This window comes from Mauremys mutica, chromosome 1 (assembly GCF_020497125.1).
Source record: "Mauremys mutica isolate MM-2020 ecotype Southern chromosome 1, ASM2049712v1, whole genome shotgun sequence".
NCBI lineage: Eukaryota > Metazoa > Chordata > Testudines > Geoemydidae > Mauremys > Mauremys mutica.
This window is the reverse complement of record NC_059072.1, coordinates 314,215,906-314,229,318: the sequence shown is the minus strand read 5'-3', so window position 1 is coordinate 314,229,318 and position 13,413 is coordinate 314,215,906. Positions and strand designations below refer to the sequence as shown.

The 13,413-nt window shown below is 37.5% G+C and overlaps 1 protein-coding gene across 6 annotated transcripts in view; it reads left to right on the top strand.

Moving 5' to 3' along the window:
• The window catches only part of NBEA (neurobeachin), an 842,868-nt gene that overhangs the window by 313,682 nt on the left and 515,773 nt on the right, over positions 1–13,413 (top strand). For all 6 annotated transcript variants that reach the window (XM_045015913.1, XM_045015904.1, XM_045015899.1 and 3 more), the window contains exons 19-23: positions 2,929–3,010; positions 3,213–3,336; positions 3,748–3,940; positions 4,203–5,222; positions 11,785–12,002. In XM_045015913.1, the coding sequence (XP_044871848.1) occupies positions 2,929–3,010; positions 3,213–3,336; positions 3,748–3,940; positions 4,203–5,222; positions 11,785–12,002 (1,637 nt within the window). The remainder of the gene's footprint in view (positions 1–2,928; positions 3,011–3,212; positions 3,337–3,747; positions 3,941–4,202; positions 5,223–11,784; positions 12,003–13,413) is intronic.

The window sequence follows — 13,413 nt, the reverse complement described above, 5'->3', positions numbered from 1 at the left end:
ATGAATATATTGTCTCATACTATAGAATTAGAATTTATAATCCCTATTCCATGATGAGATATCTTTGAGGTATAATGTATCTTGAGATAGGTTTTTTCCTCAAAAAAAAATATATCAAAAAAATCTGATTTCTATCCACCCTAATATGATTTAAATATTAGGTGAAAACAACTTTGACAAAGCTGGAAGAGTTTTTTCTATCAAAACTTGAGGTTAATATGACTTTGTATGGGGGTGTCTGTATTCTAGCAAACGATGCACCATGGATTCAGGACCAGTAGTTTGATTGACAGGAGAGAAAAGGGGGCATTTGGGTAGCTGCTGAAAAAGTTTTGACATCGTGCAAGTATTTTTATTATTCTAGTTGACAGAAAAACTTTAGTTGACTATTAGTTAATTTATTCAACCTCAGTAGTATTTAATTTCTCTTTAGTTGCTGGATGCTACATAGTTGGGGAGATTATTTTTATTTCATTTTTGATACACAGAGGGGTTGATCTGTGAGCACTATATCACTATCACTCAGAATAGTCTGAATAAAAGATATTTTTGGTAAAAATACATCTTTTAAAGTTACCATGTGTTTATGGCTTTGCTGGACTGGGCTTTAATTTGTAACTGCATACAAATGATAAGCTGCACAGCTCACTTTTCATTTGTGTACACAATAACTGTGATTATATGCTGAATCTTAATTATATATGTACTTGTGCGCACACCCTCATAGGGGATGTAATGCAGGTCTGACTTTTTTTTTTTTTTGCATAATCAATCCAGATATTTTTAGAAAGATGTGCCCAGAGATAAGTTTTCAAAAGTTTGAGCAACATTTCATGTTCTGTACCTCTGTAAAATCTATTGAATATACAGCTTTTATTTTCGCTTTTGCCATATGTTAAGTTTATGAAGGACCCCAAAGTGCTTTACAGCATTTGAATTTTGAAGTCACTTAACAGACTCTGAAGTATAACTATATGTGGGTGAAACATAGTTTGAATTGTACATAGTAAAACTACATAATAGTTAACAAATCACTAACACTTAAAAGAGAGCAAGAAGCTACATTCTTTATTACAAAAGTAAAATATATTTCCTACACTCCAAATAACCAATTTAGTTGTCAATATCATCAAGCTTTGATATAGCAGAGAACATTTCCCATGACTTCAGTACAGTTCCAGAGAGACCTTTTGTTAGATAAAGAAAATACTTAATGGTTTTCTTGAATAACATAAACCAAAGCCCTTTTGAAGTTCATCAAGGATAGTTGTTTTTGTTTTGTTTTTGGCTTTTATTTTGGTTGGTTTTTGTCCTTATTACCAACTGTAAAAATATTTTCTTACATTTCTTACCACTATTCCCTAATAATCTTAAATGTAAATAATCAAACTAGTTTATTTAACCAGCATCATGGTTCAGTAGGCTCAGGTCAGTTTTTCCAATTGAGATTTGTACGTTAGCCATTCAAAGTTCATCACACAGTTTCACCAAGCAGCGTTAATTTAATACTGATGCTGAAAATTTTTAGATTCTCTGCAGGATTCTTTGTGTATTGAGCCATATGCTGTGTAGTTGTATATACATTTCTATTAACTGCGACTTTCTTTAATTTAGTTTATATATTTTCAGCTTCTGTATGTAGGTCTGTATAATTAGAACAGGACAAAACCAACTGAATAATTCTTTGTACAGTTTTACTGAAGAAAACCTGATGGGTTTTATTTACTGATATCCAAAATCCATGAGTTTTGCTCAAAGTTTTATATTCATATGAAACCCCAAAGGCCGCACAATGGTGAACAAAATGGGAAATATGATTGTTTTGTTATGAAATGACAAGTTTTTCACAACTAAACAAATACTTGACCAACACTTACTTTCAACCCCCTATATTCCCCACAGGCTAAGGCTTCTACCTGCCCTTTATTTATACTTAAGTGTCTTCTGGGAGAGGCTGCTATTGGTCATGGGCTACTATTTTATCCACTTCTTAACCTTGTCTGTGGTAGGAAATTTCTTGCTCACCTTACAGGAGGTGCCAACAATGTATTCTCTAGGGTAAACTGGGTGCAGGCATTTCTACCACTTTGTCGTCTAACACCCTGGCATAAGAATATGAGAAGATTTTAAAAAATGGATCTCAAAAGTCAGGCTGTTCAGTCGATATTTAGGCACCTTAATAAGTGGCCTGATTTTCAAAAGTGCTGAGCACCCAACAGTTCCTATTGAAGTTGGTGTCCCCAGCCTTTCCCAGAAGACAGCAGATAATTATTACTTCAGTAGGAACTACTTGGAATTTTGGAGATGTACTGAATACTAGGTCATTCATCTGTCCAGTCATGGGCCTACCTTGACCTTCCTCATGATATAAGGGTTTGAATCAGTACCTGAAACGATACAGTTTTTTGGCAGCATATGGTTTGAACAGATCTACATATTCAAAATAATACTATTACAAAAAAATCAGCCAAGATTTCATTTGCAAAATGTTCACATATGAGACACCTATCTGTAGAGGAAATATGTGAATTTTTGACACAGTTTTACATTAAAATGTTCTGAGGTGATACTAAATTCTAATAAAAATAATCTAGATATTAAGGTGGATTGGAATCAGAAGAGAGGGGGTGCTTTGACATTTAAAAATAATTTTAAAATGTTCATAGCTGTCCAGAATACATTTATTTGTTAATATATTAAATGAAAACTTGATTCCTTGCATTCAAGATTGGTTTGTAATTAAAATCTGTTTTTTCCTTTGCATCGTTGCAGCAATATTATTATTTTACTAAAGCATTTTTTGTATCAAGGCCTAACATGCATTGTTCCATTGTTCATAATAAACCACAGCACAATAAGATCAAATAGAAATTTGAAGTTTATTCTATAAAATTAATAGATGGTAAATAAATAATTGGTTTGTTTTAGATTTTGACAGAACAAGTATGCACTCAAGTTGTTCATAAACCACATCCAGAGCCAGATTCTACAGTGAAAATTCAGAATCCAAGTAAGGATATTATTTTATGTTTGTTTCAAATTAATGGCGAGGGGTTGTTTTTTTTAAGAAAGTGTTATTTCACATTGCAAAAACAGTTAATATGTTGAGTACTTCAAAGGAAATTGCCTTTTATTCAATACTTTTATGATTTCAACAGCTGGTTTTTGGATGGGATTTAAAAATGTGTTGTGACATATTTGCTCTTTTACAGTGATTCTTAAAGTGGTGGCAACATTGTTAAAAAATTCCACACCAAGTGCAGAGCTGATGGAAGTTCGGCGTTTGTTTTTATCTGATATGATAAAACTTTTCAGTAATAGTCGTGAAAACAGAAGGTATGTAAATCAAATGTTATTTCTCCCAGTAACAGAAATAGTTTACCTGTTGCCACACTCAATGTTGTTAATACACAAGAAATTTTGGATAAAAGTCTTGAGTATTGTATTGTGCAGTTTTACATAATATGTAATAAATATGTGGTTAAAACAAATGGTATGAACATCCGGTAGTTAATTTTAAATCAGTGATAGATATTTTTGTTTTGTTCACAATGCTTTACTTAACAGCATTTTAAGATCCTGAATTTAAAACAAAAATAAGTGATCTATTAAGATTACATTGAAGCTCATAGGAGAGAGACTGTTTAAATTGTTTTTATCCTGTTTTACTCATCTGAATTAAAAAAAATGAAAAAAAAAAAGTTCAATTTCATTTGGATATATTTTGACCTAATTATTTTACTTTAGATGTTTACTTCAGTGTTCGGTGTGGCAGGACTGGATGTTTTCTCTGGGATATATTAATCCTAAGAATTCTGAAGAACAGAAAATCACAGAGATGGTGTACAACATCTTCCGTATTCTCTTGTATCATGCAATAAAATATGAATGGGGAGGCTGGAGGGTCTGGGTGGATACTCTTTCTATAGCACATTCCAAGGTAAGACTTAGTTTCTGTAGTTTCTGTTGATCCCAATATCTCCCTAAGCCAAAGGGGCCAATAATACAGTAGATACAATGTAAAGTGATGTAGTGCCATCTTGTGGATAGCATAGGACATAAGTTAGCATTTTTCTTTTAGTGTGAGTTCTTTGCTGTGAAATGTTTAATGAACTATACATTAATTATACTATTGATTCCCCCCCTAAATTGACAAAGTATATATTTACTCTGAAATTATGATCTGTCGTGTTCCATTTAAGGTCACCTATGAAGCTCACAAGGAGTATCTAGCAAAAATGTATGAAGAATATCAAAGGCAAGAGGAAGAGAACATAAAAAAGGGGAAAAAGGGGAATGTGAGCACTATCTCAGGCCTTTCATCTCAGACAACAGGAGCAAAAGGTGGACTGGAAATTCGGGAGATAGAAGACCTTTCACAAAGCCAAAGCCCAGAAAGTGAAACAGATTACCCTGTCAGCACAGATACCAGGGACTTGCTCATGGCTACAAAGGTGTCAGATGATGTGCTTGGAAGTTCAGATAGACCAGGAGGGGGTGTACATGTTGAGGTTCATGATCTGTTAGTTGATATAAAAGCTGAAAAGGTAGAAGCCACAGAAGTAAAGCTTGATGATATGGATTTATCACCAGAGACTCTGGTAACTGGAGAGAATGGTGCCCTCGTGGAAGTTGAATCCCTTTTAGATAACGTATATTGTGCTGCTGTTGAGAAACTCCAAAACAATGTCCATGGTAGTGTTGGTATCATTAAGAAAAGCGAAGAGAAGGATAATGGGCCTTTGATAACACTGGCTGATGAGAAAGATGAACCTTCTACTAACAATACCTCATTTCTTTTTGATAAAATACCCAGCCAAGAAGAGAAACTTCTCCCTGAACTTTCCAGTAATCACATTACTATTCCAAATGTACAAGAGACTCAAATGCATCTTGGTGTAACTGATGATCTTGCATTGCTTGCTCACATGACTGGTAGTGTAGATATAACATGTACTTCAAGTATAATAGAGGATAAGGAGTTCAAGATTCATACAACTTCAGATGGAATGAGCAACCTTTCTGAAAGGGAGTTAGCTTCATCATCCAAAGGATTAGAATATGCTGAGATGACAGCTACAACCCTGGAGACAGAGTCTTCTGGTAGCAAAAGTCTACCTAATGTTGATGCAGGAAGTATAATATCAGATACTGAAAGATCTGATGATGGTAAAGAAGCAGGGAAGGAGATAAGGAAGATCCAGACAACTACTACAACCCAAGTAAGTTAGAGGTGCTATAATTATATCAGTATGTGACATATATGTATTTGATTACAGGATAATTAATCTAATCACAAAAGTATTTCTAATTAATCTAATCACAGCTGTGGCCAACTTTTAAAGGTATTCTCTTTAGCATCATATCAGAAATATGTCTTGCAAACATTTTTATTTTCAAAATGGTTGGTCCATGTTTAATGATGTTATTTTATGATAAGAAAATCTCACTCATTGCAATTATGGAATATCACTTTAAAAATGTTGCTGGAGAATATATTATTAGCCCACATGATTTATTTCCTGTGGACAATGTTAATAATGATTATAAAAGTTTATTGTATGCATCTAAATTCTTTTTTTTCTGTTTTAAGGCTAGAAATGTTTGTATTTTATTTAAGCAAGGTGCATGAGGTAATAGTTTTATTGGATCCACTTCTCTCACATCAATAGAAGTTGGTCCAGTAAAGGAGATTACCTTACCCAACTTGTCTCTCTAATATCCTGGGACCAACATGGCTACAACCATTCTATATTTTACTTAGGCTTTTTGGTAAGACAGAGTATAATAAAATATAAATTCCAGTGTTTCTTCACTGTTTTTAATGGTTTAATTCTCTTTGTTTCTCTGTGCCAATCAGCGTTTGGGTAGCGTTCCAACTTTGGAGACAATACTCAAAACTTTTTTTGGTGGTAATATCCTATCCATATAAGAGCCTTACTATCTCATCATTACTAAGTCTACAATTTAGTAATGCGTATTTTTAGTAAAAGTCATGGACAGGTCACGGGCAATAAATAAAAATTCACGGCCTGTGACCAGTCCATGACATGTATTAAAAATACCTGTGACTAAATGTTGGAGGAGGTCACATAGGGGGGCTTCTGCTGGGGTTGCTCGTGGTCTGCAGCACCAGCTTCTGGGGGCTGCAGACTGCGGCTACTCTGGCCAGCCGCCCAGGGGACCACTGCCAGGGCCAGCAGACCACAGCTGCTCCTCAGGACTGCTGGACTCAGCGCCTCAGGCCTGCTGTTGGGGCTGCCCAAGCAGTGGCTGGTGTGGCTGTCCCCGGGACTGCTCCAGCTGCGGCTGGTGAGGTTGTCCCCTGGGCAACCTGAGCAGCTGGTCTCAGGAGCCAGCTGCTTGGGTGACCCTGAGATCAGCCACACTGGCCGCTGCAGAAGTCATAGAGGTCGTGGGAAGTCACGGAATCTGTGACTTTCATGACTTCCATGACTGACACGGAGCCCTAATCATTACCAGTCCTTGCTGTCTCCAATATGTGAGGAGATCTGTACTCTTATGGGCTGATACAGAGAAGCATAGAGAAAAGAAGTTCCTAAATTACAGAGAAACTCTTCTGATAATGGAACACCCATAGTATATGGCATTCCCTGACTGTGCCCAAAGAGAATTATTCACATCCTTAGTCTGTGTCTGTGTTTCTGCATTGGGGTCTCTGCTAAGGGGTTCAACATATCTGACTCACTCAGACCCCAGAGGGCTATGCTGGGAAAGCTTTACCTAACTACCAAAGATAGCCACTGGAAATCTTTCTTTTCCTTCAAGTTGTCTAGTGGATCATGCTCAGGAAAACAGGTAGAAAACAGATCAATCTCTTTTACTATGATATACAATCAGTGCTCTGCTGAGTAGGTCATGAGCACCTAGGGTTTTGGAAATTCTCCACTTCTGCGGATTTCACAGTAGGGCCAAGGAGCCCACCAGACTTAGAGCCCCTCCTAGGTTCTAGGCTGGCCCTGCTGAAGTTCTAAGAGCTTCCAGGCCAGAACAACTTCATTTAGTCACTATTCCTCTCCTCCCTTCCTCGCCACTGCTGTTCCCCTTACCTACTGTGCACGGGGGCATATTCCTGTGCCCTTTGCATGTCTATAGCAAACGTCACCAACTTGGGCCAACAATTCACATATGCATGGGAAACAGGAACTCAATTTCCAGTTTGGATTGGCTTATTGTTGCCCACCTTCCAGCCCTACTGTTTCCGTTCAGGGCCAGGTTTTACACCACTGGTCTCACTCCACCACCATGAGGCTGTGTCTCAACAGACAGCACTTCAATTCAGTTTCCCCTTCCCCTTACAGGAATACTGGCAGTCCCAGAATTACCTGATCTTCAGGTACAGGATAAGGATTATTTCAAGCTGCTCAAGTGGGAGGATAAGCCTGACTTCACTTCCAGGATTGTGCATACATTGTTGGCATCATGGAGGCTCTTGTATTCAGTGTTACAGAAAGACACTGAGATCTTTGCTGAGAATCTCCAGAGTGCAGAAATGGATGATGTCACCTTGCCACTCTAGCAATTGCCACATCCACTTAAGGATTCTTGGTAAAGACTTGGCAAAAAGAGAGTCTGATTTAGAGCTTTAAAATGACCAAACAACTTTCTTCAAACAACCATGTACACAGGTTACTCCTCTAGGGAGGTGGTCAGATGGATTCAGTAGTCAACCAAGTCCCTTGAAACTAGGGATGACAGGTAGAGCTGATACAGAGGCTGGCCTTGTAGCATTATGTATAGTAGTTTGCAGCAGGCATCACTTAACATAGCATCAGGAACACCTTGAGAGGAATACTGATACCTGTAGCAGCACAATGGTCATCATCTGGTCAGACATCTAAGGCTACCCTGTCTTTCTGAAGAACACTGCTGCATGAAGAACTCCAGAATCTGTAGTAGTCTCTCTCAGATATTGAGAATTCAGGGCTTCCAGAAGGCAGTTCCCTCCCCACAAAAACTACAGTACTCCTCTCAAAGTAACAGATTCTGGCTTCCCTGTATCTACCCCTACTCTTCAGGGAGAAGAATGTTCCTTTAACAAGGAGACTGAAAAAGAGTAATGCTAAGCTTCAGTGAGCAGAGATACTGAGCCACTTCCTGCATTTGGCATGTCGGTACAATACATTGACCTATGCATTGACAAGTGCCATGAGAGGGAGCATAGGTTCTTTTGTATGCAAACTCTCAAATTGGTGAAAACGTTCTCAAAATTACTGCAGCACCTCAAGCAAGGTAAAGGATCCGCCAGATTTTAAGGCACTCTGCATAATAGAGGGAAAAAAACCCAAAACCTTTAGCGAAGAAGAAGGTGTCAAAGCTGTTCAAACTGTGATTTTTTTCAGTTGCCAGATGGTTTATTCTTATTCTAAATCATCAAACAAAGACTACTGATTCCAGGAAAATCAGCAAATGTACTGAGGAATAGGGGAGTAATGGGGAACAGATTGCTTCTATTGTGGAGTGTAGGTTTTTTGGTTAAAATATCAAAGGGAGAGGTATGTAGGGATATATTCCTCCTCTTTCCTGTTTTAACCAATATCTATATATAGATCTATACATATAGAGATAAAATAGGCAGAGCTACGCTATCTTATCTTGTAAACTGTTATTCTTGTTTTCTCCTCTCTCTCCCTTCCCGACTCCCTTGATAAATTTCACTTGTTGCCTTTTGTTCAGATTATAAATTCATCAGGCCAAGGACTATCTTTTTTAATCTATGTTGGAGTTAGAAGTCCCCAGCACAATGGCACCCTTATCCTTACTGAGGGTACTAAAAACTACTAAAATTAAGTGTTTATTCTAAATGCTAAATACTTGTTTCAGATTGATATGATACAGAAAAAAACTAAACCACAGTACAGATATTTTACATAATCACTAGGAAAACTATGGCCACCAAATTCAAGACTGAAAGATCTCTCCAACTTGTGTAAATATTCTTGATATTTCCAGATTCCATTTTTAGGTGAAATTCCTCCTCCTTTTGTTCCCACACACTTTATTTTAATTACTGTTGTCTCCCAGGTTTTAGGAGCTGATCCTGGTCTCATTCAAATCAATGGTAAAAAATCCCATGACTTCACTGGTGTAGGATCAAGTCTGTAAAAATTATTCTGAGGAGATATAAAATAGACAAGCAGCAGTAGCAGCAGAAATTTAGATCTTAACAGACCAGTTTGACAATTGAGTTAACAATGTTCTTTAGTCTAGAGAAGAGAAGAATGAGGGGGGATTTGATAGCTGCTTTCAGCTACCTGAAAGGGGGTTCCAAAGAGGATGGATCTAGACTGTTCTCAGTGGTACCGGATGACAGAACAAGGAGTAATGGTCTCAAGTTGCAGTGGGGGAGGTTTAGGTTGGATATTAGGAAAACCTTTTTCACTAGGAGGGTGGTGAAGCACTGGAATGGGTTACCTAGGGAAGTGGTGGAATCTCCTTCCTTATTGGTTTTTAAGGTCAGGCTTGACAAAGCCCTGGCTGGGATGATTTAGTTGGGAATTGGTCCTGCTTTGAGCAGGGGGTTGGACTAGATGACCTCCTGAGGTCCCTTCCAACCCTGATATTCTATGATTCTATGAAAATGGAGGTTACAACATTTCAGACTAAAGATCAAGTAAACTTTAGAGCTGGGTTTCTGTACTATTCTGCTTTTTACAATGCAAAAATAAATACACCATAGATGTCTTTTTTTCTGACAATCGGCATGCAGTATTCAGGAATTTGCAATTGAATGTGATTTGAAAAATCCACTGACTAAAATGTCCATTTAAAGCAACTTATTCTAAATGTGTTTCATTTAGAATAGAAAATACGAAAAGAAAGGATCACCCAATCCATCTTCAGCTAATGCAATATTATTTCTTTCTTTTGTATTATCTAGCCTGGTTTTAAAATAATCCCAAGCAATGTGGCTTCTGCTATTTCTTTTGTGGGAGACTGTTCCACAGTCTAAGTGATTTCATCATTAGGAAGATTTTTTCCTAACATTCTGTTTAAATTCTTTCTCTATAAAATTTTCCTCCCAGTAATCTTGTGTATCACACTAAATAATTCCTTTTTCTCCATCGTGTGTGTCCACCAAGTGTAAACAGCTTAGGACTACCTAGAAATTAAAACAATATAACCCACAAATTCTCCACCTGCTAGGAGACACTAAAGGCTGTCCTGGGAGGCCAGAAAACTTGCTCAATTAAGACACAATCAGGTACAAGATACCTGGAAAGTTAGATTTGTAATTCTGAGGGAAAAAGACTATGATGATGATCTTCCTAAAAAAGTATACATAAATACTGTACCCTGTAACAGGATCTCCAGGGTACAGTTGTGCCCCCTTAGCTCTCCAGCCTAGGCTGTCTCTCACAATGCTTTGCTAGTGACAAGCTGCAAACTCCTCCAGGTGCTGTTATCACTTAGCGCAACCGCATGTGGAGCCCCACACCCAGCTAGATTGCATGAATGCTCCCAGAGCCACTCATGAATCACACAGAGAAAGGCACCAGCCAAATTCTCCCAGCTCTAGCCTTGTACCTCAGGAATATGCCCTCTTGGACTGCTCAAGACAATCAGTGCAAGTTTATTAATTGGTTCACCACTACATCAATGGATAGTGGATATACACCAGCCTTTGTAAACCTGAGCAGATTTAGCAAATACTTCAGGCAAACTCACTGGTAAAGATAAACAGTAAAATAAATTTGATTACAAAAAGATAGATTTTAAGTGATTATAAATGATGAGCAAAAAGTCAGAGTGTTTACCAGAATATAAGCATGCAGTCTAAACTCTCAACCCTAATAGGCTGGGCAACATTTAGATTAAGCAGTTTTTCTCATCCCACTGAATATTGCAGTTCACAGTACACAGGTTTCACCCTTGAAACCTGGTCCAGTATCCTCTGTTGGAGTCTTCAGTCTTCTGAGTGTCTTTGTTGCTTGCAACATAGGTGGGGAGTGGGGAGGAGAAAAGGCCAAGCATGGGGCCATTGTGTTCTCTTTTATACCCTTAGTCCCATGTGCTTGGAGGACACGAGTCCAGGAATGTCTGGTGGGCATTGCTGATTCACAAGGTGAAGCAATACCCCAGTGCATGTCCTGTGAGTGAGTCATTGAATTGTAACTCCTCTGCTGGACAATGGCTGGTGATGTCTGCTCAGCCCAAACCCAGGCATTAGTTACCTCCCTTGTCGTTGTCTCTGGAGAGCTAGTATCTGGGCACTTCCCACACCCACAGCACATTTTAGTGAAAACCATACAACACAATTCTTATAATTTCATATGCAATATTTAGATAGAACAATGGCTTTCAGCAGATCATAACCTTTCCCCTGACGCCTCACATGGCATGCTTTATGTGCATGATCACAATTATATATAAATAGAGGGGTTACAGGGCACTCCCCCGAGGTATAGAGTGTGTCTCTCACATCCCTCAAAATATCTAGACAGGATCAACTTGCCAAAAATAAACACACTGTAAACAAAATCCCTTCAGGGTGCACGTTGAGGAATCTGAAATGCAAAATGTCACTAAACAACTGAAATGAAGGCCCAGATGTGAGGCCAGATTGTTAGCTGGTGTAAATCAGAGTAGTTTCAATGGGGCTACATCAAATTACACCAACTTTATCTGGATGGCACTACTGGTATATTTATTTTTTATTTTCAGCTCCAATTATAGGCCCTCCTTCTCCAAATCTTATCCGTGTGCAGTGTTAGAATTCATTGCATATGTTTAACACAAACTTTGAACTTTTTATTAACATAGGCTGTGCAAGGTCGGTCTGTTACCCAGCAAGACAGAGACTTGAGAGTTGACTTGGGATTTCGAGGAATGCCAATGACAGAAGAACAACGACGCCAGTTTAGTCCAGGTCCACGCACAACTATGTTTCGTATTCCAGAGTTTAAATGGTCTCCAATGCACCAGAGGCTGCTGACAGATTTGCTGTTTGCATTAGAAACAGATGTACATGTTTGGAGAAGGTAGAAAAGCTATATTTCTTATTTTTAATTTTATTATGTATGTGTTTATCAGCAAAGTAAAGACATAATTAGATACAAGACATGTATTGATAGCTACTTTTTTAAAGGTAAATTTCCATTGTAAAGTCAGCTTTACCAGACTTACCTTATTGTAGTATCTGACATGCCTCAGTTAATTCCTATTCTTTGTGAGGGATAAAAACTGTAGTATCTCACCTGTCTTTTTTGAATTACTGTATCTTAATGGACTTTCTATTAGTAATGACTACATTTAATATGGGGACGACAAATATCTGTGCTATTATTTTTAGTAGCCACTACTAGCGTTTGGAGATGTTTGCATTCTTAATCCAGAAATATTTGTTCCACACACCAGTCTTCATCCTGTGTTTGAATAATTCATCTATTTTATGACTTAATACAGAGATTCCTCCAGGAGAATTTAGTAGGCAGTCACAGCTAGCCTATAAACAAGTTTTCATTTCTGTAAAGATTTCCAATTGTAAAACAATAAAGACATGCTTTGTCTTGATTAGCCTTGATGGCTACATTGCTATTAACTGTATATTTTTTGCCATAACATCTTAATTCATTTATGTATTTAACACATTTTTAAAATTTAAAAAATAGTGCAAGTGATCTTGTGCCTTTTTAAAAAACATCTGTTTACCATTTTAAAAAAGAATGTATTGTTTAAATACATTGCTTTTCACCTTGATGACTCTTCTGTTATGATTCCTTTTAGTTAAGCGAAGAAACTACCTTAATAGTTACTACTTGTAGTCAAAGTGTAGCGGTACATCAGGCACTATTTCATCTATTTCCCAGAATGGCATAATTCATTCTGCAAAAGCTGTAATGATGTATTATCAGTAGTTGAGAATTCGCTTAATTAAATCAGATTACCAATTGACTTGACTTTAATTTCCACGTTTATGTGACCTCACTATAAAATAGTCAGTAGTAGTAGTTTTTTTTTTACCAATCACCTTATTTTTGCCCCCTTTGTTTACCTGAAATTCACTGGCAAATTAGACGTTTAGTTTGTAATTCCTTCTGGAATTAAGACCAATACTGTTTGTTTACTGGCCACTAATTTCATGAACTGGGTAATTTAATTACTCATGCTGTGTTATGGACAAGCACATAACATCAATAGACCAAAGACTCCTAAACATTTTCATAATGTGAATTACATCTTGAAAGTAATTTGTCCTATGGACACTTTCCCACCTATATGCAGTCATGGGGACAGTTGTGCCTCACGTTGATCATTTGATCCCTGTGGCATCCACAGCTATTACTAACATGGAAAATTAACATTAGGAACACAGTTCTATATGTTTAGCTATCTTTTAGTGGAATATAGCAAGTGGAAATAAAGAGAAGCTTACACTTGTGACCAACCAAC